The sequence below is a fragment of the Lepisma saccharinum genome, chromosome 23 (assembly GCF_977018435.1).
Source record: "Lepisma saccharinum chromosome 23, izLepSacc3.1, whole genome shotgun sequence".
Taxonomy (NCBI): domain Eukaryota; kingdom Metazoa; phylum Arthropoda; class Insecta; order Zygentoma; family Lepismatidae; genus Lepisma; species Lepisma saccharinum.
The window spans coordinates 29,124,503-29,151,262 of record NC_139251.1 but is presented as its reverse complement, the minus strand read 5'-3'; the positions used below and the strand labels follow the sequence as shown (position 1 = coordinate 29,151,262).

Below are 26,760 nucleotides of genomic sequence, written 5' to 3'. Positions count from 1 at the left end.
TGAGTTCTTTCATTTCTATTTTGTCATCTGTTCCGATCTGTTCAGTATGTCACAGACAACTAGTATCAGAAGGACGAAGTGGATAGAGTAAATTGTAGATGCCAACTTAGTAACTAGATTTGCAAATATTTGACATATAAGCTGGGACAAAATAATATGACCACTTCCACTTGAATTCTATTTTCTTTCTACCATTTTTCGTATAGTTTGTTTACTTCCTGTTAGGTTACAGAACGTGTTCTCTCGTTTTGTTTTACGGTACATAATGTGGCTATGTCATTTTTCATAGAATGTGTGTTCCTGGCAACCCTGGAACGCATTGCTTCACGACGGGATATGACGTCACAAATGCAATTAAATGTTGTGTGTGGTTGCCAGCATTCAGGCGGCAAAACGGTCTTTTTTGAACGACTCTAGCGCCGAAATGATGCACCAACGAGAAAAATGTTACTGAGAAAAGTTGTTTATTTTGATGTGCTCTATACGTTTCCGTGGTCCGTGGGCGCCATTAAAATGACACCCTGTATATATACACATACATTAGGGCTGAGCTGACACCGATACCAGAAAGTATCGGTTGAAATTCATCTACCTATACCAGACGATACTTTTCCTGCATTGTGGTGTTTCGCGGGGTCCGCAAAAATGCCGCGTGTCATTTTCAAGGAGTGGAATTACCCTGAAAATTAAGAGAAATTCAAACTTTATTTTCATTTTGCACCAATATTGCACGAAAAACTGTATTTTGTGATTACATAACATATTCTGATATACTTCTTGAATATTGCAAAACAAAATTCTTGATAAATTGACATAGGCGTGCGCACGGGGGAGGCAAGGGGGGCAACTGCCCCCCTTAATCATGGACGTTCGCAGATTTTTTTTCCACGGAGAGACGAGCAAGGTATTTTCCATGGAGCAATATTACCCCGATAAGTGTTGCCCCTTCAAAAAACACCACTTGAATTTGCAATTATCGCATTCCTGCATCCCCATTACAATAATTATTTTTAATCCCCCCCCCACCAACCTTGGACGGTAATAAATTCTAGGGGGCAAAGGTGGCAAACGTTGAAGTAAAAGAAAGCAACACTAGCAGAATTTAAGAGTAGCTGGACAAAAGGATACTCAAGATGGTATTCCATTTCACGTCTTTCCTGCATTATTTCTTCCAGATGGCCAAGAGTACCTGCAGTGGGGCACAGAGGGGCAATTGACCCCTCGATTTCAAATTTTATCGGGAGTTGACCCTGGACGCCGAACGATCAAAATGAAAAAATAATAATGTAAAAATGGTGTCCCATGAAATGTATGGGGCCCTATTAAATCATTATTTTTATCAGTTTGTAAAAATTTGGATCTAAAAATTTTCTTGTTCGCTTCGCTCGCAATTTCGTTGGTTTCTGTAATGCATTCTAAATTACCACAGAGAGAAATAAGAACAACTGAGTACTCCAGTCTGTTGCTGCTAAACAGTTTTGTCTTAATTCCATGAACAATTGCTCGGAGGTGAAAAGAAGCCCGCACATTTCAGAGACAATTTTTCATTTATGCTGTTGGTTTGTTATGGTACGGATATATACACGCGCGTGCATCGATGCAATAAAACTAAAACAGATTGATAAAATGAGGTTTCTCTTTCCCGACTGAACTTTTATCTAGGCTTTTGCCCCCCTCCCTAATCAGAGTGTCTCCACACGCCTATGTAAATTGATGCATATAATTGGAGAAGAATATTTATTTCCACACCAATATTGATCGATATATTGAATAAATATTATTTATTGCAATTTTCAAGTACCCCCCGACGTCTGCGCCTATGGTAATAATTCTATGGGAGGGGCGGGAACCTCCCCCGCGAAAATGGACTCGCATCCCAGCCTCTTCACGGTATCTCTCGATGCAAGCATATGTGGAGTGACATTTAAAAGGAAAACGCGTTGCATTCGACTGCATAATAGATTACCGAGCCTTCAGCGAATCACGTGAAAGGTAAACAAGGCAGGACGAGATGTTGTTACGTCACGACTTATGTGCCACATTTTATCTTTGCATCGCTTGAAGGATGACTTTCCTTGCATCCTGACGCATGAGATATTTATGCACAATGTTGCCAAAGGTGTTCACATGTGCAGTGGCGCATTTACTGTGGGATATATGAAGCTTGAGCCCCTCGAAAAATTATGTATATTTCTTGTCTTAAAAGTCCTTATTATTATCAAGTACAAATTATAATGATTGTCCCTAGGTGGAGCTGTAGGCTAACACAATTTAAGAGCAAAGATTGGAGTCTCTATAGAAAGCTTTAAGGTTTCACTCATAGAAAAAATAGTTAGAAAAGAGAGGAAATACTACACAGATGAGGCAAAATTTCTCATAAACTGGGCACAAACTAGTGTTGGACAACACCGAAACGAAGAAAGTAGCACGAAAATATTTCATTATATTTTTAAAGAATTGGTTCATTAATTGTCAAAACATGATTTGCCCCCCTCCAGTCGTTGATTTTTATGAAATGTACTACTTTATTATTATAATTTAATTTTGTTCTACATAATGCCGACCTCTGTGCTGGAGTGAATATCACACCACGGATCTTCGGTTCGAATCTGTAAGTGTCCCTTCATCAATTTAATCATATCACTCACCCTCATCCTCGCGATTAGCCAAAATGCGCAGAAAAGCGACGTAAAATAACCTAATTCAACCAATTCAATAATGTATAGCCTAAATGAACAGCGGTGGTCCTGTTGATAGAGTGTTGTTACAGCCACGTACGTAGACCCAGGCTCGAAGTCTCAGATGTTGACTGCATCAACTAGCTCTGGGGCTCACTCCACCTCGTAATTTGCCTTGATTTGCTGGAGAGAAATAACGTAACGTTCGTCGGTGAATCTATCGAAATGTTCAACAAAATCACATGACAACATTCAAAGGTTGATAAAATAAGATTATGACAAGTCAAGCACTTACCTTTTGAGATTCCCATGTTTCGTCCCGTTCAAGAGCAATTTCGGCTTGGGTTTTTCATCCGTTCTCGGCGCCATGACGACACTGTTTTCGTTCGGTTTCGCGTTATTCACTATAGTGGTCTCTGGTTCGAGTTGCGGCGACTTTTCCACATCTAAATCCAACTGAATAGGGTCCTTTGTCACTCCGGGACACAACGCCTTATCCTCGACAGGAAGCATGTAGGAAAGCATTCCAAACAGAACACTATTTCAAGTATTTGAAAAACCACACACCTTCTTTCTTTAAAAAACGCACACTTCCCGTAAAACTAACACACCTTCTTATCTTGATACCATAACAGAGAACGTCAAAGATAAACGGATCAGCGCGATTGCAAGTCAACCGTTAAAAAAACACTTCGTAGCAATGTCATTTTTTTTCTCAAAAGAGGGGTGGAAACTGTAACGGTATTGATGGTGTAGGTCACGGATGGTGGACGCACTGCAATTGCACACAAACACACACACATACACACACTTTTCCTTTTCTTTAAAAAAGCACCCAGAATAGAAACACGACCTCAGCGCCCTCGCCACTGCGGCGGTGGAACCTGGAAGCACCTTGAGCGAATCAGCTGTTGTTTATCTTCGCGCATGTGTTCGCGACTGGTTGACACTGGACTTGGGTTTTCACGGTCGGCGGCGGCAAACAAACAGTGGAAGCTTTTCTTCTTGGCGGAGAAACGCACCTGGAAGACTGCGCCGGTGTAGGTACCAGGCGGAACGACGCGCTTTTAGCGTTTGCAAATCGGGAAGACCTCGACCGATCCGCACCTCGACTGCCGGTGCGAAGCTTGCCGCATCATGTCCCGGGCTTCGCCCACTCGCCGCTTGGAGCGCTGCCTGACGTCGCTTTTCCCCGTCAACTGTGCAGGAACACCCACTCCTTCACGTGTATGCAGGCTCACGTCTGAAATAAACGAGAAACACGCATCAGTATGCTGATTAGCTTCACAATTAGTATCAGCAGAGCTTATGCCAAATTGTTATTTTCTTTGGTCGAAAAACAGGGTTGCAAACTGAGAAACAATTATTTTACGCACTGCGAATTAAGCATATATATTGCTTTGGAAGGGGGATTGTGATTTCATTTTGCTAGGTAGGTTTTTTATGAACATTTGTATATGTTACCACACAGTTAGAACATTGGTTCTAACATAGGTAATTAAATCATAAGATAATATTTACAAGCAATTTATTTATACAGGGTGGCCCAAAAAAAAGATACCGAAATGTAGAACCGTTGTATTATGTGTCCGGTTACCTTTTTCTGGCCCACTCTGTAGAAACAGTATATTTACATTCTTCTTTGTAGCTAATCAGTGGTGATTTATTCATTCTAGTTTTTTGGACTTTTTACAACTGTTATTTTTTAAAAAAGAGATTTACCTACGTTTCGGAGGCTGAATCTGCCTCCGTCTTCAGGGTAGCGTGTAGTCGTTAGGTCACATAAATGGTTGCCTAGGAGGATTATTCTTGGTGGCCTAGGCTCCACCGCGTCTGTCGGTCGGCAATTTTCTGTATATAGAGGTCCTTGTCTTTTTTTAAAAATAACAGTTGTTAAAAGTCCAAAAAACTAGAAAGTATATTTACATTCTAAAAAAACCAAACTCATAGACAGAAGAGCTATCGAACAAGTAACACTAATTGATTGATTTGCTATATTGCATTTCGCCTTTGTTCCACTTTTGGCTAATTTGCAAAGATGTGGACGAGTGATGATGTTGAGGAGTGGACACCAGGCCCGTAGTCAGAATTTTATTTCGGGGGGGGAGTCGCCAGATATATTTGTAGAAGGGGTCAAGCCATAAATAAAACTTGATTAGTACAAATAATAATAATAATGTTATTTTATAATAATAACTATTATAATTTATTAAAATATACCAATTTCACTCCAAATGTATTGTTAATATTACATAAACGGAGAGGCTTTCCTTGCTACTTGATACACAGTATCAGTAAATATCTAACACAATTGTTGTCCATTATTTTTCTTAAATTTTGTATAGTTAGTGTACTGAATTTCATAGTTAGTGTATTTTATTAATAACTTTTACACAATCGTTCAAAAAAAGATTTTAACAGTTAGTGGTAAATTTTACTCATCAAGTTTATACTCTGTGACCTTTCCTCAAGAAAAATTTAAGCTTTGGAAGCTGTGGATCCATTTATTCTTTGGATTAAATGGTAGAATATAGAAATATAACCTGGATCCTCTATTATACACTAAACTTTTTCGATGTAATGCAGTTTTTACTGTGGTTATAACCTTTTCTCTTATTAACAATAAAAATAATATTTAAAATAAATATTTGCAGGATTTAGGGGGGAGGGTTTCAGCCCCTTTAGCCGATCTGGCTACGTTCCTGATGAACACACACAAACATCCATGCCCCGGTCGGGATTCGAACCGGGCACCCCTGGCTTCGTAGCGCGATGTGCTAACCACTCCGCAACGGTGGGCGGTCTACAGTACTGTTGTTGTCCCAGCCGGATGGCGTTGGGCAGTTATAGAATAGTGTCACTTAACCCAGAAGTCTGCATACTTTGAGGTGGGAAAATCTTTGATAAATGGACAGGATTATTTTTCAACTTTGCTAATTACATAGAAATGGTGTACTTATATGCTCTCAATTTAATTATATTTGAAGGGAATAAAAATACCGCTGGCAGGTATAACAATTTTCTTTTGTCGGGGATAATTTATTTGTGGGGGGGGGAAATCCCTGGCATTCCCCCATTAATTCACACACTGCTTTTACGTCACTTTTTCTACTTGTCAGAGAACGTGAATGAACAGCGAAATGATGAAATTCAAAATCATTTATTTTTGTTGCAAGAGAAAATTAAGGAACGAAAAAGAATAATTCAATGTTGTATCGGAATTATTGCCCTTTGCTAATCTACGATGGTAAGTCGAATTTGAACCTTACGAATCGGTATATTCCTCATAAAAGTGCTTACAAGTTAATATACAGTCTGTCTTTGCTTTTGATTAAGCCCTTTTATGTCAAAGAAGATAAAAGAGGTCCTCAGTTGGGGTATGCGTGGAGTTTCATATATTTTTCTCGATGACACCTTCCCTTGTATACCTGCATATTACAGGGATATAGACAAATTGATTATTTTGTAATCACCGTTAGATTGATATATGCAGGTTGGCCCAAACACTTGATATATCGAGTTAAAAGTGTGATGTCACAGGTAAGAGATTATGACGCAATTTGAAAACAGAATCCGAAATTGTTTACATAATTGATTTTCTTAAATACTTCTCTGACGTTTTGAATGAATACACGTTGAATTAACTTAAAATACCAAGACTATGAAACTCTTAATCAGGGTTGTTAAAGGTATAGTAACCCATACATTCTAATGGGTTCTATTGGGTTCCGCTGCAGAACCGCAACCTTTTTTCTCGCACAATTTAAATTCGGTCCAAGTTGCGTATTGTTTAATTGAAAAAATGTTCCTGGACCGTATTTAAATTGAGCCGGAAGAAAAGGTTCCTGGACCGAATTGAAATATTTTACGGATAGAAAGGTTCTTTACGGTCCAGAACCCATTTACGCTTGCTGATTTTCTCTCCTGGACCGGAAATGAATTTATTTAAAATTCCTGGACCTTTAACAACCCTGCTCTTAATTGTACTGTAATGCTCAAGGGTATTACCATGTCAAACGAATTTCCATTTTTAAGGGATACATTAATTGTATAAAATACTCATTCGTACATAGCCATTATACCCAATGGATTCTTCCACGTCATCTTGTATACCACCGGAATTACGCACAATTTTAAGTTGTCAGACTTCTTTTCTTGTTTTTTTGTTTACTTGCATACCTGCAATGATGTTTCATTTCTATTATATACAATAGATATGAATTGTTGTGGTAAACAGGGTCAAACTTTCAGAATACACCACCGGTGTGCAAGTTAACGGGGAGATGGTGGGGATTACCCCACACAAAAAAAAATTATCCCCGGCAAAATAAAATTATCTTTATCTCTGCTGGGGATGCTTTTAACCCCCTCAAAGAAAATGCTAGTGCTGATACTTTACATGTATTAAAATGTTCACAAGCAACTTGTAGGTAGGTTCATGGGCGTAGCTTGGGACCTAATTTTGAGGGGGCAGAATTAAACTGGGTCTAATTTTCAAAGAGCAGAATTAAAATTTGGCCTAATTTTGAGGGAGGAGAATCAAACTGAGCCTAATTTTGAGGGGCCAGAATAAAACTGGGCCTAATTTTTAGGGAGAAGAATCAAACGGCCTAATTTTGAGGGGACAGAATAAAACTGGGCCTAATTTTGAGGGGGTAGAATCAAATTGGGTTTGGGTCTAATTTTGAAAGAGCAGAATTAAAATTTGGCCTAATTCTGAGGGAGGAGAATCAAACGGCCTAATTTTGAGGGGCCAGAATCAAACTGGGCTTAATTTTGAGGGGAAAGAATCAAACTGGGCCTAATTTTGATGGGGCAGAATAAAACTGGGCCTAATTTTGAGGGTGTAGAATCAAATTGTGCTTGGGATCTAATTTTGAAAGAGCAGAATTAAAATTTGGCCTAATTTTGAGGGAGGAGAATCAAACTGGGCCTAATTTTGAGGGGGAAGAATCAAACTGGACCTAATTTTGAGGGGGCAGTATAAAACTGGGCCTAATTTTGAGGGGGTCAAATTGGGCTTGGGCCTAATTTTGAGGGGGAAGAATCAAACGGCCTAATTTTGAGGGGGCAAAATCAAACTGGGCCTAATTTTGAGGGGGTAGAATCAAATTGGGCTTGGACCTAATTTTGAGGGGGGAAGTATCAAACGGCCTAATTTTGAGGGGGCAGAATTAAACTTGGGTCTAATTTTGAGGGGGAAGAATCAAACTGGGCCTAATTTTGAAAGGGCAGAATTAAATTTGGGCCTAATTTTGAAATGGCAAAATTAAATTTCGGTCTAAGAATTTTGAGGGAGCAGAATTAGACTTGGGTCTAATTTTGAGGGGATTAAACCTTGGGAATAAGTTTGGGCGAAGAAACTCGAAAAGTTTTCCTCTCCAATAAAAACAGCGTACATGAATATTTGCTAATAAACTGTGACGTTTGGGAAATCACAAATAGTACTCTTTATTACTTTGCACATCAGGTCCCATAACTTGTTATTTTAATAAACTGAAATTTTGTGGGAGCAAGTACCCCCACCCCTTTGCTCCCGCCAAGTTACGCCTATCGGTAGAACTTGGTAATATAAGTTTGGTCAAGTTTTCGATGTTACTATTTCGATATATCTTGTACGAGTTTCGGATTTCTTAGAATGTACGTAAATGTATCTACTGTTTCTAAATTGCGTGTAAATGTTATCATAAGATTTAATGACTTCAGTTAAAACCAATATTCTAAGATACTGTAAACCGCAAGGCAACAGTTTAGTGGTAACGCATACAAACTTGCATACCCCCCCAAAAAAACTACCTCTGCATTAATTAGCAATATGCCATTATTGCCATCCCCCTCCCCCCCCAAAAGCAAAATGCTTATTTCGCACAGTGTACATCACTGTATTCTCAACAAAAGAAGTATCTTCCTTAATATTACAAATCATATTCACCAAGCTCTACTAATGTCTCCAAAACTAAAAACTCCCACCACTATTGTTGCTGTTATTATTATTTTGTTCTCAAATAATTAACATTAAGTCTAACTATGAGTGCTTTTACAATAATTTTAAAACTTTGATGATGGGAAAAGGTGTTTATTGTTCTCGCATACACTTAACAATTACCTGAATCGAGGGAAATTTCCCTCCATATGGCAACACTGCTGCGACGGCAATATCCAATGTCACATAACTTGGTGTTAACATGTACATTTTTCTGTTTATCCAGTGTTGTCAACCCCCCATATGAAAAAAAGTGGTTTGATCTGTGAAATGATGCTAAATGCCGATAAATTGTGCTAGGATCTATATAATAATAATAACAACAACAATGATGATGAATTATTGCTGTTATTGATAATTAGTAATAGTAATTTATGCCAATTATTTTTCGGATGATTATAAATTTAAGTTATGCATCTACTTTCAGAGACGAGTTCAACTTGAACTAGAGAAAGTTTAAAATGATTCGTCGACTACAAAGCGGAACACTTGTTTTAATTGTATCCCACAACTTTCTGTCGATTTCTTGCCATGACATGTACTCGGGAGGTAAACTGGGGAGAATATAGAAAAGATGAAGAGTGTGTGGTTGGAAATGCATGTCCCTGGACCGGAAATAAGATCTGGATGGAATCTAATTTTTTATTTCCCAAATTATCGTTCGCTGAAGTGAATTTCACCTTGCCAGAGAAGCAAATTTGCAAATTATGCTATACCATTATGCAAACAGACGGTGCTAGGTGCCAACGAAACTCAAATTGTGCTACATTTAGCATGAATATGCTAGGGTTGTCATCGTTCGTGTTATTTAAAATTTCAGCCGCCAGGTGGCATAGATGTACTCCTCTCTTGATATGGGAACTAGTACGACTAAAATTACAAGAAATACTTATTGGTTAATTTGATTATCTTCATTATACATTTATTTAAAAAAGTGTAATCTGTTCAATGTATTTTCTTGTCGCTGACGACTAATTATTCGATTAAATAAACTAGAGATGCCTTGAAAATTAGCAATGAAAACAATTATTAAATTTATCTTTTGCTACCTTGCTTCAAGTTCATGAGATAGCAGGAAGGTGCAATTTGTCAAAGGCCGGAGAGTAATCATAACAAGGCCACCACCGAAAAGGAGCAAAGTCAGCAATTAGTGGAGGAGATCAGGTTCCCATAATCACCCGCTGTCGGAGATGTTGACGTCGCTCTAGCCGGACACGGAGCTCCTCATTTGGCAGCCTCGTTAGCCGTAATGACGTCCTTTGGGTGTAGCAGGGACACTGTTTCCTATCACGCGACCGTGTTCGCCGAGTTACTGCAATTTGCCCCCCACGAGGATGTCTAGGTTTCCTCACAACCAGTGATGTGCGTCTAGGCGTAAACAACAATAATCTACATTCTACACGTAGACTATTTTATACACGTCGAGTACGTAATCTATGTAAATAACATGGCGAAGGGTGATAACTTAGCAAAGGGCGCCGTGGAATTAAAAGAAAATTATACTGCGTATCAGTTGCTGATGTGTGAAGAGAACTTTTCATACTCTTTCTTTCAAATTCGAACAATTTCTCACCTAGGAAGAAACCTAATATAAGAAATATTCTTGTGTTTTGTGGGAAAAATACCACTCTTGCCTCACGACTGCCATCTGTTGTTGTTTCTTGCATACTATTTATCTTCTTCCATAGTTGATAAAAGAAGAGAAGAGAAATTTTGTTGTAAATAGGAATCTTTTAATTTCGTTAGGAACCAATATGGCTAGACTCTACTTTACGTCCTTATCTGCATGGTGATTGCTTCTTTGCGTTCGCGGTGCGCGTTCGTGATGCGACAGCAGGCATCTCTTCGGGTAAATCCTTTTTCTTTTTACACTTTCTGTTCACGAAAGCCCCACTAACCATTCACGAGGACGAGGTATGCCTACGAGGTTAGGTTAGGCCTGTTAGGTTAGGTTCCATTAGCACTCATTTCGCCCCTAAATATGTGCTTCATCATCGAAAAAATTCCTCAGTACGTTCAATTACGCATATCCGGACAACATCGGTTTTTCTCGATTTACTCATCCAGGAAATTTTTCCTCGCTTTGGGATTTACGTTGTTGAATTCCTTACAAAATAAGCTTTCCAAAGATATATGACACGTATTCCTTAGGAAAAGGACGTAAACTAGAGACTTGCCACCAATATAGTTGAAAATGTCACTTTCCCTTCATGAAACCCTTGAAAATTAATTTTAATGCACTTTAGATTGTCTACGTAGTCTATGTAAACTACAACCCAATGTAATCTACGCGTAGATTACGTGTAGACAACGCATGTAGACGTAAACTTATAGTCTACTGCACATCACTGCTCACAACGCTTTGCTGAGGTTTGCTTCTTAATTTGATTCTTACGCGGGAACTCCATCTTCAATATTCCGAACTCCGTGGCTGGGTATATCTGGGGGTGCCAGCTGGTGCCAGCTGGGTATATCTGGGGGTGGGGGTGCCAGCTGGTTCCTCCGAGAGTATTGGTGTATGCAAAAAGAACCGCACACGTTGTGGATAGGACCTGGATATGTATGCCACGATAGAAACCCATTCTTGTCACAGTTGATATGATTTTTGTCTTTGATTTAGTTTATTTAACTTCGTTTTCTGCCACTTTTGGCTAACCGCGAAGATGAGGATGAGTGATGTTATGGCAATGATGAACGGACGCTCAGAACATCCATCCCTATGCTTGGATTCGAACCCGAGACCCCTGGCTTCGTAGCGGAGGTTCGCACAGTTGAAAGGAAATACGAGTACGTAAGAAAAATTAACAAGGGTTAGCTATTGATTAGAGGCTCAGTGTGTCCCAGAGCCGCTTATGCAGGGACATGGTCTGGAAAATTCCTACCTAACAACATCCGCAGCAGAAATCAAACCAAGGTTTCCCGTGTGTCACTAAGACGCCATACCCACTGTACTGATTATACCCTCACTGCCCTAAAAGAGGAAATTAAAAGCATATTTGTGTCAGGTACTGCACGTTACTTCTTCTATTCATAATCTTGAATCCTCTTTGTCTAATATCAAAGGATCTAAAGGTCAAACATAAGCGAAATAGGAAATTCGTCTGCATTATTACATGAATGTCTGTCTGAGCCTTGGTTTTAAGTCCAGTTTATGCATACATAGGTTAATCAGGACTGGAACTACAGTTTAAAGTGGTATCCAAATAACCATTCACAAATGAATGTGAAACGTGGTCCTTTGAACCAAAGGATAAAGTCATCTCATACCACGAAGGCACAGAGGGGGTGTGGGGTGTGGAGGTAGGGCCCCATATATTCTCGATCCCTGCCATAGTAGAGGTGGTGTGGTCTGCACCACGTTCCGCCAACTTCAGCTCCGAACGTTGCCCCAGATATACATTGGGTTCGAATTTCGACCTGGGCAGTCTTGAGTGTTCCTTCATCAATTTCATCATATCATCATTCATCCTCATCGTCGCGATTAACCAAAAGTGGCCGAAAGGCAAGTAAAATAAACCAAATCAATTAATAGAACCACCCCCTGTTTTTTTCTGTCATGATTCAATGCCACGCTGCACTGTCACTCGTGAATGGGTTGACGACAGGTTCCACACGAACGCGACCGACGAAGCCTCCTGCCTAGCTCATTCTGCTACATCCTCTCTTATGACGCAACAGTACCGCTGATCGCTCTGCAATCCACGCGTACAGTCCCCGGCAATAACAATTGGACACATGTATCCTGAAAGACTCGCTTCCCGCAAGGCGGTGGTAAAAGTTGTTATTGCTGTTAAGGCTACGAGGGACAGTGTCGCACCAGGTGGGCATTTATTTCAATGACGTCGAAATGTGAGCTGCTACTGATTGATTGATTGATTTAGTTTATTTTACTTCGCGTTTTGTGCCTCTTGGCTAATTTGCGAAGATGGGGATGAGTGATGAAATGATGAATTTTATGAATGGACATTCACAAACAACCAAGCCCGACCGGGATTCGAACCCGGGACCCTTGGCATCGCAGCGCATGAGCTGCTACTGAAAAGAAACGATAGAGGCGAAAGAGAGCATGAATTTTTCCCCATGTTGGAAGTTATTATCGTGTACTTTCACGTCAGTTTGCGCTATTACTTATGAGACACCCTGTATATATGTTTTTCAAGTTGATTATTAAGCCAGAAACGATTTGTGAAAAATATGATGAAGAAGTATTTACAGGATCCCATACAGGTTGTCTCAAAAGTAATAGCGCAAACTGACACAGGAAAAAGTACACGATAATAGAAGCAAAAAAGTCTCAGTAAACATGGGTCTGCAAACGAGACGTTTTCGAGATAATCGCGAATGTGCAATTACAAACCGCCACTGACTTCATTGTTTGTAAACGTCGTCCTAGTTGGTAACATGCTAATAATGTGTGTGAATGTTCTGTTTGATTGCAACGCCACCTCTCGGAAATGTTCTGTTTTGTAAACAAAGAGCAAACCTCGGACGGCGCAAGGAGTAAAGTACTCGGTGTTTACAAGATGCAATCAATGCCGGCTTGTAACCACACATTCGCACACATTATTAGCATTTTACCAACTAGGACGAAGTTTACAAACAATGAAGTCAGTGGTGGCTTGTAATCACACATTCGTGATTATCTCGAAAACGGCTCGTTTGCAGACCCATGCTTACTGAGACTTTTTTGCTTCTATTATCGTGTACCTTCACGTCAGTTTGCGCTATTACTTATGAGACACCCTGTATATTCTTTATGGAGAGGCAACTTAAAGTATCGTCTAATCAAATGGACATTTTGACATTTCCAACCGCAAAGAATCTTGAGCCTATTTCCTTTCCGTTCATATGTTTTTCTACGCCATCGGAAGTTTGATATTCCCAAGAGAAGAAGTAAAATAATACTCCCATAAGCGTAATGCTACGTTTTCTTCTCCTCCTACGAACATCCAGCGCACATACTTCTATTTTCCCAGCTTGCCGCGGAGGTCCAAGAAATTTAAATCAATTCAATTCCGGTCCAGGAGAGAAAATCAGCAAGCGTAAATGGGTTCTAGACCATAAAGAACATTTTTTTATGTTTAAAGTATTTCAATTAGGTCTAGGAACCTTTTTTTCCTGATGAATTTAAATTCGGTCCAGGAACATTTCTTCAATGAAACAATATGCAACTAGGACCGAATTTAAATTGTGCGAGAGCAAAGGAAATTCCTCGACCTTTAACAACACTGGTTAAGAGTCCTCGCGTCTGGCTAGACACAAACTGTTTCTCCTGGTCTTACAATCAACTTACGGCTGCAGAGTTAGGCAACACACATAGCGCCTTCCGGAAAGCCAGTATTCCAGGATATAGGTGTCCCATTTTTATTGTCGGGTGACTGTACATAAAAGAACGCTCTTTCACAAACACGGTGGGTTGGGCAGGCCCACTTGAAGATCACCTTCAAACTGAGGAAGAAGCTTCAACGAACACAGCTGTTTGGGCAGGCCCACTTGAAGATCACCTTCAAACTGAGGAAGAAGCTTCAACAAACACGCCAGGAAGGCCTGATTTAACTTTCCACAATCCCGAAAGGGGGAGGGAGAGTGGTCTGGAAATCAATTTCCGGCGCATCAATGCAAAGTCCTGCTTTTAAAGGAAAGGGCACAGCCTTCTCTGTGCGAGGCTATTTATAAGCGCGTCCAATTTCCGATCTGGTGTGCAAACGTGGAAATGCACTGCGTCGCGGTTTTAGCTGACCTTGATGCCTCTCTAGTTGGTGCCTGGTTAAGGATTCATGACAAACAACCATCTCGTCGGTTTTCTCCCCGTCTGGATATGAGACAGCCTTTTGATGGATTGCTTCTCCTGATGAAAGATCATCAAGGATAAATCATGTAATTTTTGTGGAGAGAAGCGATTTATTTGCGAAAACTTCATAAAATATGTTTAAACTTGCACAGATTTTTAAAGCAAATACGGTAATTTTATTTTTAATTCGAACTTGAATAATTCAAATTACTCGTTAATTGGAACAGATGTTTATTTCCCTTGAAATCATCTTCAAGACCTTCTCTCGTGAAGGAGGTCGCATGTCTCGTTCGCGGTCTCGTCCAGAGAGTATACGTCATCCTAGGCCCGTAGCTAGAATTGATCTCCAGAGGGAAGGGGGGGTCATACGTTATCAGAGGGCTTTGTAAACAGTCCATTTTTTTAAAAAAATAAATAACAGTGAATGAAGGCAATTTATGTTTGTGTGTGAGTGTGTGTGTTGGGAGAGGGGTCATTAACATATATAAAATTTCTACTTCTTTTAAACTTGAAGTGTTAATTGACTGGTACTGAAATCATCCCTTACACACTTCATACTACATTAGATGATACAGATATTTATATCACACACACAAAAAAAATGTTGAGTCCCCCCCCCCCCCTGGCCACGGGTCTGCCTTATCTTCATCCTCCAGAAGACATGTCTTTTGTTTCTTGTCTCTCACTCTCTTTCTTCTCTCATCCTTCTGCTTCTCTTTCTTTGTTAAGATATTTTTATTTTATCTCTATCTTCCTTTTTCTCCATTTGCTCCTTCTTTTCTCTCTCTTATACTCAATTCTCTATCAATATTGTTTCTCTTTTTTCTCGTCTATCTTCTCTCTGTCTATCCTTTATTTCTCTTTGTTTCATTCCGCTTTCCATCTTTCTTACCCTCTTTTCCTTAATTTATCTCAGTCTTTCCTTCTGCCCCTGATTCTCTTACTTTTCCTTCCAATCTTTCTTTCTCCCCTCACTTTTTATATCTGTCTTTCTTTTATGGCATTTTATCTTTCTTCACTCTTCTGTTCTGTCTTTCTACATCATTATTATCTCTCTCTATTCAGTTCTCTCTCTCTTATCTTCTTTTCCTTTTATATCTTACTTTCCTTCTTCTCCTTATTTTTCTTTCCTTCCTTTTATTCTTCCCCATTTCCTCTTTCCTCTCTCTTTCCTATTCTCTGTCTTTTTATCTGTCTCTCTTTCATTATCTCTTTCTCTTTCTGTTTATCTGTTCTCTCGTATTTTTTCTTCATTCTATCTATTTTGCCTCTCTTTTATCTTTCGTTCCTTCTCCCCTTATCCTACCCTCCTCCGTCTGTGTGTGTGTGTGGTTGTATCACCATTACATATGACTTTGCAAATTTCTCATGCAGGCTATTTCTTTGGGCACCCGGTGACGTTGCCAACGGGGGCGGGGAGACAATTAGGACCCCTCCTTAAATATAAACTTGAAGACAAATGAGACGAAATGAACCGCAGGATTTCAACTGGAATAGCACCCGCTTAGGCATCATGACACCCTCTAGAAAGAAAATTCTAGATAAATGCTCTGTGCATCGCTTAAAAATTCTGCCCCAGTGACCGCCATTCCTTGAAACATAATGTGCAGTTCCCAGTGCAAGCAGGACGCACAACACTTGATACTGTTCATCACGAACGAACAATAAAAGTTACCTTCATGATGCAGGTACTCTAAACTGCCTACACACGGCACGGTAATGCACTGTGTTTGTTCGCAGCGGCACAAGGTCACAGAATAAAGGCGGCGACGTTAATGAAACGAAAAAGAAGAAAGAAATAACTATCAAAACGTGGGAGGACCATTCGCTCATCGAGAGCTTCCGTCCAAAGCATTTGCGTCATCTTTCTTTATGGCAAAGAGGCTACGCTCCACATAGCACGGCATTGGGAACCGCAGTGTAATAATGAAAATACGCACGTATCTGGCACAAGGACTGCAAACAAACGATCTTCCTCTCTTGACAAGTGACGACTCTTTCATGGGTGTCTAAATAAACATTGTTTCTGTTTAATCTCATCTTCTCTCTCTCGGTCTGATCCTCTGAACTTTCTTCTTTGATTTGTCCAAGGATTTCTTTGCCTACGCTTATCTATCTTCGGTTTCGCAAGAGGAAACTTCTGTGTTAGAGAGGAATCTCAGTTGAGAAGTGTCTTCTTTTCATCCTGCAGAGGTAACACAATATTACAATGCCAGTTACCTTGTAGAGGCCAAATATCGCCATAAATGTCTCCTTTGTTACTGTGATCGGATCTCTATGCTTGATTGATTTGGTTTATTTTACATTGATTATCTGGCTTATTGGTGGAAGTGTATCTTTTAACCAAAAAAACAACTGAAAAATCCAAACAATTCGAAGCTTTGCCAACAAATTCAATAATTACGTCTTTTTCCTTTGTATTTTCCTTATTTTACGCATCTTTTCCTTTTACGTATTTTCCTTTGTATTTTTCTTATTTTCCGGCTCCTTACCTTTGTATTTTCCTTATTTTACGTCCCTTTTCCTTTGTATTTTTCCCATTTTACGTATTTTCATTTTCAATATTTTATTTATTTTTCCTTTGTGTTTTCCTTACTTTACGTCTCTTTCCTTTGTATTTTTCATATTTTACGTAACAGTTGGGCTGAAAAGTTCGTAGGCTAACATAGTAAAAAATATTTTTTTGACAAAATTCGATTTTATTATTCAATATAGTTGCCTTTGAGGGCGATACAACGATTATAGCGGTCATACAATTTTTCGATGCCATTTTTATAGTACGATTTCTCTTTAGCCTCAAAATAGGCCTCAGTTTCGGCGATTACCTCTTCATAAGTGCTAAATTTCTTTCCAGCGAGCATTCTTTTAAGGTCTGCAAACAGGAAAAAGTCACTGGGGGCCAGATCGGGAGAATATGGTGGATGGGGAAGCAATTCGTAGTCTAATTCATATAATTTTGCCATCGTTTTCATTGATTTGTGACACGGTGCATTGTCTTGATGAAACAGGACTTTTTTCTTCTTCAAATGGGGCCGTTTTTTCGTGATTTCATCCTTTAAACGCTCCAACAACGCTATGTAATAATCTCAGCTATCTCGATCAACTTCACTTTACGATCATTTAAAATTATTTTGTGAACTTTTTTGATGTTTTCGTCGGTAACAGCCTCTTTGGGGCGTCCACTGCGTGCATCGTCTTCGATGCTCATTTCGCCTCGTTTAAATTTAGCAAACCACTTCTCAACGGTTGATTTTCCTGGTGCAGAGTCCGAATAATGTTTATCAAGCCAAGCCTTGGCTTCAACAGTATTTTTTTTCGCCAAAAAGCAATGCTTTATTAACACACGAAATTCTTTTTTATCCATTTTTTCACAATAACAAAAGCTGCTTCACTCACAATGCTATATCTCACGAACTAATTATCCGGCAGCTGTGAAATTTATACACGTATCTTTTGAAGGTTAGTACTAAGTAAAAATCACATGGATTTAATTCTAGTAACGCCATCTATGAGTCAGCCTACGAACTTTTCAGCCCAACTGTTATATTTCCTTTGTATTTATCTTATTTTACATCTCCTTTTCTTTGTATTTTTTATTATTTTACGTGTCTTTCCCTTTGTATTAAATTTGTTGGCAAAGCCTAGAATTATTTGTATTTTATGTTGCTTAATTCTAGGCTGTTGTAGAAAAAGGACTTAAGTCAAAAAATGGAATTTACAGCAGACAGTTTCTCATGTTCATTATTTTAATAGCAAACATTACAGACATGACATACATAATGGATCATCATAGAATCTTTACAAATATCAATATAAAAATTTGAGAATATTTTTTAAAATTGATTCAGTGTGACTTATGAGAAAGCAACAAAAAAATAGCAGTTTGCGACTTACGTGCCTTTTCCAGAACACTCTAGAAAAATTGTTTCCATCCCTGGACTCTCGTGATATCGATAGAGATGACCAACATAAAAGTTCGCATTTTGAAACAATGTACATACCACACAACCTTGTAGTTTATGGATTGGGATGGGCAGTTACTTAACGTAGGTGAATTGTGATGACGTCACTGATCGGAGGCGTTGTCAGCGGAGCATCATGTTTCTAATGGAGCAAGTGTCGGTGCTAACAGATGATGTTGCACAAAACACCGCAACGCATCCTGCACAGATGTCTTCGGATGCTGGAATGACGTAATTCTACACCATGGTAAGAACGAGACTACACCCAACGTTGTGCAATTTCGACAGCTATTCCTTATACAGGGGACAGGTTCTTACTCTGAGATGCGCTGTGCGGGTGTTTGTGTATGTGAGTCATACGAGTATGTAATTTTCGTTAAATGTCCTTGCTCAAAGGACTTTATTCTATTTAGGTTTGAAAACAGGAGCATGTTCCCCACATTTCAATGTCGTGAGACAGTAGGAAGATTTGAATTTGTATTTTTCTTATTTTTTGGTCTCGTTTCCTTTGTATTTTCTCATATTACGTCTCGTTTCCTTCATAATTTCCTTATTATACGTTTCCTTTCCTTTGTATTTTCCTTATTTTGCGTCTCTTCTCTTTTGTATTTTTCTTATTTTGCGTCTCTTTTCTTTTGTATTTTTTTCTTATTCTGCGTCTCTTTTCATTAACATTTTCCTTACTTTGCGTCTCTTTTCATTTGAATTTTTCTTATTTAGCGTCTCTTTTCTTTTGTATTTTCCTTATTTTGCATCTCTTTTCTTTTATATTCTTCTTATTTTGCGTCTCTTTTGTTTTTTATTTTCCTTATTTTGCGTCTCTTTTCTTTTGTATTTTCCTTATTTTGCGTCTCTTTTCTTTTGAATTTTCCTTATTTTGCGTCTCTTTTTTCTTTTGCATTTTCCTTATTTTGCGTCTCTCTTCTTTTGTATTTTCCTTATTTTGCATCTCTTTTCTTTTGAATTTTTCTTATTTTGCGTCTCTTTTCTTTTGCATTTTCCTTATTTTCCATCTCTTTTCTTTTGAATTTTCCTTATTTTGCGTCTCTTTTCTTTTGCATTTTCCTTATTTTGCATCTCTTTTCTTTTGTATTTTCCACATTTTGCGTCTCTTTTCTTTTGTATTTCTCTTATTTTGCGTCTCTTTTCTTTTGTATTTACCTTATTTTGCGTCTCTTTTCTCTTGGATTTTCCTTATCTTGCGTCTCTTTTCTTTTGCATTTTCCTTATTTTGCATCTCTTTTCTTTTATATTCTTCTTATTTTGCGTCTCTTTTCTTTGTATTTTCCTTATTTTGCGTCTCCTTTCTTTTGTGTTTTCCTTATTTTGCGTCTCTTTCCTTTTGCACTTTTCTAGGATTATTTTCCTTTGTATGTACATATATTTTATTTCTTATTCTGCTTTTCTTTTCCCTTGCATTTTCCTTAATTTACGTCTCCTTTCCTTCGCATTTATCTTATTTTATGTCTCTTTTCCTTTGTTTTTTTCCTTTTGTTACTTCTCTTTTATATTGTATTTTTTACTTATTTTACGTTTCTCTTACCTGGTATTTTCCATCTTTTACGTTTGTATATTTCTTGTATTTTTCCATATTTTATGCCTCTTCTCCAATGTATTTTCCTCACTTTATGTCTCTTTTTGCCGCCACTTTGGTTATTCGCGGCGATAAGAATTAATGATGATTATATTAAATTAATGTGATGCCCAGAGAGGAACGTCTCGTACCCGAAACCTTAGGTTGAGAATCGATTATTGAACGTGGTCCGCCAACCAAAACCTGTTTTTTAAGCAAGTAAAATCACAATTCTACATTACTTCTCAAGAAATGAATAGTTCGTGTACGAAATCGAAAAAATTCCCACCCCGTCCCAACTTACATAGCATCTATCCTACAGACTGATTAATAGCTATGTTTCACTTAGGTGTTACATACATATTTTGTAGATCAAGCAGTCCACTGAATTTCACATGTCTAGTTCTTGTGGTTTTTGACAATCAATACTTGATCCGGACAGACACTCGGGTTAGACAGTGATGAAATAATCACCACGTAAATATCTAAATATCAATTTTCTTCCCCCTTTTATTTTGTGGAATTACGTTTAGGAAATGTTCGGCCTAATACCAACAATTTTACTGCAACTGGCAATATTGGTTCTCTGCAGTTTCATATGTGAAATGTCCACGTTCCATTCGGACAAAACAAAGTAAAGGGAATGTTATCTGTCATGCAACCATGGAAGCCGAAACAACAGCACGTAAACATAAAATAAGTTTCGAGATAAAACCTTATCGCTATGTTTGGCCTACTAAGCCTACTAAAGGTGTAGGCATGACCCACAACAGCAGTGCTGTAAATAAGGGGTGTATTTTGACTTGCTTGCCTATTTCCCGTCCATTATCACTAGAACGGCGAAGGATCTTAGATACCCCAGAACAGCGGAAAGGTGTCAGAGAAAAGATAGAGAGGGAGACAGAATGGGAAAAGAAAATGACGGAGAGGGAATGATGGAGAGTAAGAGAAAAGGGGAACAGAGGAGAAGAAGGAATGGGAACAGAGAAAATGAAGGCGACGAAGAGATATCCATTATCTCTTCAGAGGAAATGAGAGAGATGGAATGGGAAGAGAGAAATTGAAGGGAGAGAGAATGGGAACAGAGAAAATAATGAGAAAGAGAGAATGCTAACAGAGGAAATGAAGGAGAGGGAAAGAGAATGGGAACAGAAAAGGAAGGAGAGGGACAGACAATGTTAACAGAGGAAATGAAGGAGAGGGAGAGAGAATGGGAACAGAAAAAGAAGGAGAGGGAGAGAGAATGTTAACAGAGGAAATGAAGGAGAGGGAAAGAGAATGGGAACAGAAAAAGAAGGAGAGGGAGAGAGAGAATGTTAACAGAGGAAATGAAGGAGAGGGAAAGAGAATGGGAACGGAGAAAAAGAAGGAGAGTAACAGAGAATGATAGCACAGGAAATGAAGGAGAGGGAGAGAGAATGGGAACAGAAAAAGAAGGAGAGGGAGAGAGAATGTTAACAGAGGAAATGAAGGAGAGGGAAAGAGAATGAGAACAGAAAAAGAAGGAGAGGGAGAGAGAATGGGAATAGAGGAAAGAAGGAGAGGGAGAGAGAATGTCAGCAGAGGAAATGAAGGAGAGGGAAAGAGAATGGGAACAGAGAAATTGCAGGAGAGGGAGAGAGAATGGGAACAGAGAAAAAGAAGGGTTCCGGGTTCGAATCCCGGTCTGGGCATGGATGTCCGTGAGTGTCCCTTCATCAATTTCATCATATCATCACTCATCCCCATCTTTGCAAATTAGCCAGAAGTGGCACAAAAAGCTACGTAAAATAACATAATTCAACAATAACAACACAGTGGTAGCGTCGTCGCCTTGTAATCAAGGTGTCCCGGGTTCGATACCCAGTGGAGGTACATAGTGGTTCGGATCCTACTTTAAACTGTAGGTCCAGTCCCGATTAGCCTTACTGTGTATAAAGTGGACTTAAAACACCAAAACAACAACAACAACAACAATAACAACAAAAAGCTTGCTTGAATCATATTTTCAGAAAGAAAACTTTACATGTTCTGCAATTTCAGAGAAAACTTCTGACCCCTCATAAGACATGCATTTAAATGCATCTAATTACCTTAACATGGAAACATATTTTAATTTATATAATTTTCTGTGCTTTATGTATTATAATAAAAGTGTTTTGGTGGTTTATGATACATTTTAATTGCAAATAAAAATTATAATAACATGGAACTGAACACTCCGGAATACGAAACACTTCACCACGGGAAACTGCTACTTCATGCGACATGTTCGGAGACGTCCTTCCCGATCCAAGAGCACTACCTACATGCAGTGTTGCCACAATCTGAGAACACAATTTCCCTTTCCAAGGGGCAAAATTTCCCTTTTTGGACCATTTTTCCCCTTCACCTAAACAAATATAATAATAATAATAATAATTATTATTATTAGAAGTGGTAGTAGTAAAAATTTGTTGGTCCATGTTCGTATGAATAAAAAATGTTACACAAATTTTTCACATACATGTCAGCTTTATCGCTTTCTGGTCAGATGTCCCAGGTTTGAATCATGGTCAGGAATCCATTAAATCGTTAATTCTCATCGTTAGAATTATCCGAAGATGAAGAAAAGCGACGTACAATAAACTTAAAAGAAATATAAAAGATAGAAGCTTATATTCAAGTGAGCACAAATAAGAAGGAACAGAAAAAATAAAAAATAATAATATGAAACTGGAACTTAACATAAACTGCAATAATGTAGAGTCAGAAGTCTCAAAATTTCCCTGAAATTGTGATATTTTTCATCGAAATTCCCTTTACCCTTTTGGCTAAAATTTCGGTCCGAATTTCCCTGCAAAAGGGAAATTTCCCTTCATGTGGCAACACTGCCTACATGACGACATGGAACCGCAACCTAACGATGATATTGCAGCACGCATAAATGAAACTTTACAGGGGTCATTTGGACCCCTCCCGCCGTTCTAGTGTTAAAGTGGTAATCAATTGCACAGTACAAAATGATACTTTCAATAAAATAAAATATCAATTTGTATTGTATATATTACATTGCATTGCTTAAGGTGTAGAAGCTTAAAAGTGTCCTTTCCATCTTTTGTACTATTATTTCGGGACGTGTAATTGTTATCTATTTACAATACTACATGTGCACCTATTGTAGCTCTGTTGTAAGTGATAGAGCTCGTAACTTGATGAACAATTAAGTTTTTTTTTCTTAGCCTTGAAAACAATGTTAAACTTAATATATGTTCGTGAACATAGAACAGAAAACATTATTTTTATTTTGTATTTTTTTTGGCATTTTTCAGCCTTTTGTTGCTTCTAGCACATATTTTCAGCTTTTTTGTCGTCTTTCTTGCATTTTTCTTCATTTTTGAGGCTTTGTCTCCTCTTTAGTTCTTCTTTTGTGAATTTCAAATATATTTGCTAACATAACTTACATATTTAAATTTCCTGACATGGTCCTTTTAGCAAGCTCGCCATTAAACAAAAGTACGGTCAATGGAAAAGTACAATATTATTTTAATGAAATGTTTCGCAATGCATTACATAATTTATTGTGCTAAATTTATTTGTCTTACAGCAAACTTAAGATACTTTGTGTGAAGCCTATATTGGGGTTCCATTAGCGACCTCTATTATCGCTTTAATCTGTGGTTTTAAAGTAAACTTAGTAACAATATTTAAAGGAATATAATTTGATGTACGTGAAACACAACCGTATTGTGAGATGCTGACCGACTACTGTCTTGTGAAAGGTTCACTCTGAAAGAAGATGAAAGACTTACACAGAAAAACCTTGAGATGTATTTTATGTAACCTCGACCCAGTGGCGGCGATTAGGGGGGGGCGAGGGGGCGCAGTTGCCCCCCCCACTTTTCGCCACTTTTGCCCCCACACTATGCTAAACCTTATCTACAAAGGGAAATATACTGTCTTTGGCCCCACCCCCAGTTTTGGCACCTTGCCCCCGGTCTTAACTGCTTTTATTCCTTTGCTTCAGTAGTTTAAACCACCAAACAATGGTTTTATCGAATTATTCAACTACTGCCGGCCCCCGTGGCGGAGTGGTTAGCACATCGCGCTACGACGCCAGGGGTTTCGGGTTCGAATCCTGGCCTGGGCATTGGTGTTCTTTGTGAGTGTCCATTCATCAATTTAATAATATCATCACTCATCCTCATCTTCACAAATTAGCCAAAAGTGGCACAAGAAGCGAAGTAAAATAAAGAAAATAAAAAAAACTGTAACAGTTTCATACATCGGAGAGACAACTTACAGAAATGAGTTTCTCCAAGGTTTACAACGTTCGTCGAGGTATTTTCTTTCATCGTGGAATATACTTGACCGGGAATTCATGTATTTTTCAAGAGAAATATATCACCGCACAATTGCCATTGCTTTCATTTGCTTGCCCTATGACAACCGGATGCTGCGTATGTTTGATGACGTAAGCCCCTGTCAGTGTTTCATACCCCTTTCTTTTTTTTTTTACTATGCTTGCCTAACGTAACCAAACCCAACCTTATCGGAAATGGTTCGTGGGGCTATCCGTGAATGGTTTGTGGGACTATCCGTCAGCTACCCGCCTATCCATCAGCTGCCCGTGCATAATGTATAATTTACACCGGTGACAAACACGATAGTAGGTATTTTTCGGTGAAGAAGGTTGAAACACTGCATACCCACAATGTGAGTCAAGATGTGCCCGTCATATTTTGTGTTCCGGAAACGAAGAAAGGAATAAAAAAAAGCACTCAGAATGTGAAAAATTGCGTTTGTTTTCGTGTAAAAAGCATAATGGTACCTTGAACTATGTTCCGCAATACACAATTGGTAAGTACGAACCATGCGAAATACAAAATATCCGATTTTAATGTGTCTCCGATCTATGAAACTGGTACCAAAAAAACAACTCTCTTGTAATATATGAAAAATTAGGCTTTCATCAACTTCCGAGCTCTAGTGATAAATAAATAAACGCTTGCTTTGATCTCGTCGCGATTAGCCAAAGTAGCAGAAAAGCGACGTAACATAACCTAATTCAACAACAACAACAACAACAACAAGCTTGCTTGAACTGTATTTCCAGAAAGAAAACTTACATGTTCTGCAGTTTGAGAGATTACTTCTGATGCCGATCTAAGAATGACGAACCTTTTTCTCCATTGTTGTTAGTCACTAGACAACGGCACCTGCAATTTAAGGAATGTATTGTATATTATCTCCACTGAATGTTAATAACAGAAGAATAGTATTAACTTAAATAGTACTGTAAATATCGTGCGTTTCTGTTTAGAAAATTAATGATATGAAGAAAACTTATAAGATTGGAAATTCAAGATCTTGCTTAATAACAGCTAGTGAAGAAAGTATTTCGAAAATTCCGTTGTCTGTTACATAAATGCTAACGTTCTTCTTCTCACCGGAATAAAAATCTATGATTTCTGCTATACAATGCAATGATTAGTGTATTCTCTTTTACTGACCAGCAATTCCACACAAAAGCCGAAGATGCTTAAATTATAATAATAACGAGACCTCTGATTTTTATGTAATATCAATCTTCAAAATATGTACATAAATATGTAACATAACAATAATTTATAAAATATGTACCTAAATATGTATTATCAAAAGGATATGTAGCTAAATATGTTGTATCAAAGAATATGTAATATTAATAACAATCAAGTATCCAAGCAATTTCAAGAATTCCGTTAGATATATATTTTATTTAAATATATTATACATAATTTTAGGATATAAGTTGTTCAAATTAAAATTTTGTTAACTATTAATTACTTTTCACATTGCAAATTATTGTATAATATGTAAATATGAAAGAGAGCTCTTTGTAACTTTCGAAACAAATTGTAAAAAGAAGCATCTACAGAAAGAACAGTCGGATGAAAATACATTTGTACTTTTTGTACAAGTGAAGGGAACATATTGTGTACTTTTTGTGCAAGTGAAGGGAACATATTGTGTACTTTTTGTGCAAGTGAAGGGAACATATTGTGTACTTTTTGTGCAAGTGAAGGGAACATATTGTGTACTTTTTGTGCAAGTGAAGGGAACATATTGTGTACTTTTTGTACAAGTGAAGGGAACATATTGTGTACTTTTTGTACAAGTGAAGGGAACATATTGTGTACTTTTTGTACAAGTGAAGGGAACATATTGTGTACTTTTTGTGCAAGTGAAGGGAACATATTGTGTACTTTTTGTGCAAGTGAAGGGAACATATTGTGTACTTTTTGTGCAAGTGAAGGGAACATATTGTGTACTTTTTGTGCAAGTGAAGGGAACATATTGTGTACTTTTTGTGCAAGTGAAGGGAACATATTGTGTACTTTTTGTGCAAGTGAAGGGAACATATTGTGTACTTTTTGTACAAGTGAAGGGAACATATTGTGTACTTTTTGTGCAAGTGAAGGGAACATATTGTGTACTTTTTGTGCAAGTGAAGGGAACATATTGTGTACTTTTTGTGCAAGTGAAGAGAACATATTGTGTACTTTTTGTGCAAGTGAAGGGAACATATTGTGTACTTTTTGTGCAAGTGAAGGGAACATATTGTGTACTTTTTGTGCAAGTGAAGGGAACATATTGTGTACTTTTTGTGCAAGTGAAGGGAACATATTGTGTACTTTTTGTACAAGTGAAGGGAACATATTGTGTACTTTTTGTGCAAGTGAAGGGAACATATTGTGTACTTTTTGTGCAAGTGAAGGGAACATATTGTGTACTTTTTGTGCAAGTGAAGGGAACATATTGTGTACTTTTTG

At 38.2% G+C, this 26,760-nt stretch overlaps 1 protein-coding gene across 3 annotated transcripts in view; it reads right to left on the bottom strand.

Moving 5' to 3' along the window:
* The window catches only part of LOC145977799 (uncharacterized), a 513,473-nt gene that overhangs the window by 338,410 nt on the left and 148,303 nt on the right, over positions 1–26,760 (bottom strand). For 2 of the 3 annotated variants that reach the window (XM_083110089.1, XM_083110088.1), the window contains exons 2-3: positions 25,075–25,164; positions 2,974–3,921 (exon numbers count right to left, since the gene is read on the bottom strand). In XM_083110089.1, the coding sequence (XP_082966215.1) occupies positions 2,974–3,203 (230 nt within the window). In that variant the 5' untranslated portion in view covers positions 3,204–3,921; positions 25,075–25,164. The remainder of the gene's footprint in view (positions 1–2,973; positions 3,922–25,074; positions 25,165–26,760) is intronic. The other variant, XM_083110092.1, reaches the window with a different exon arrangement.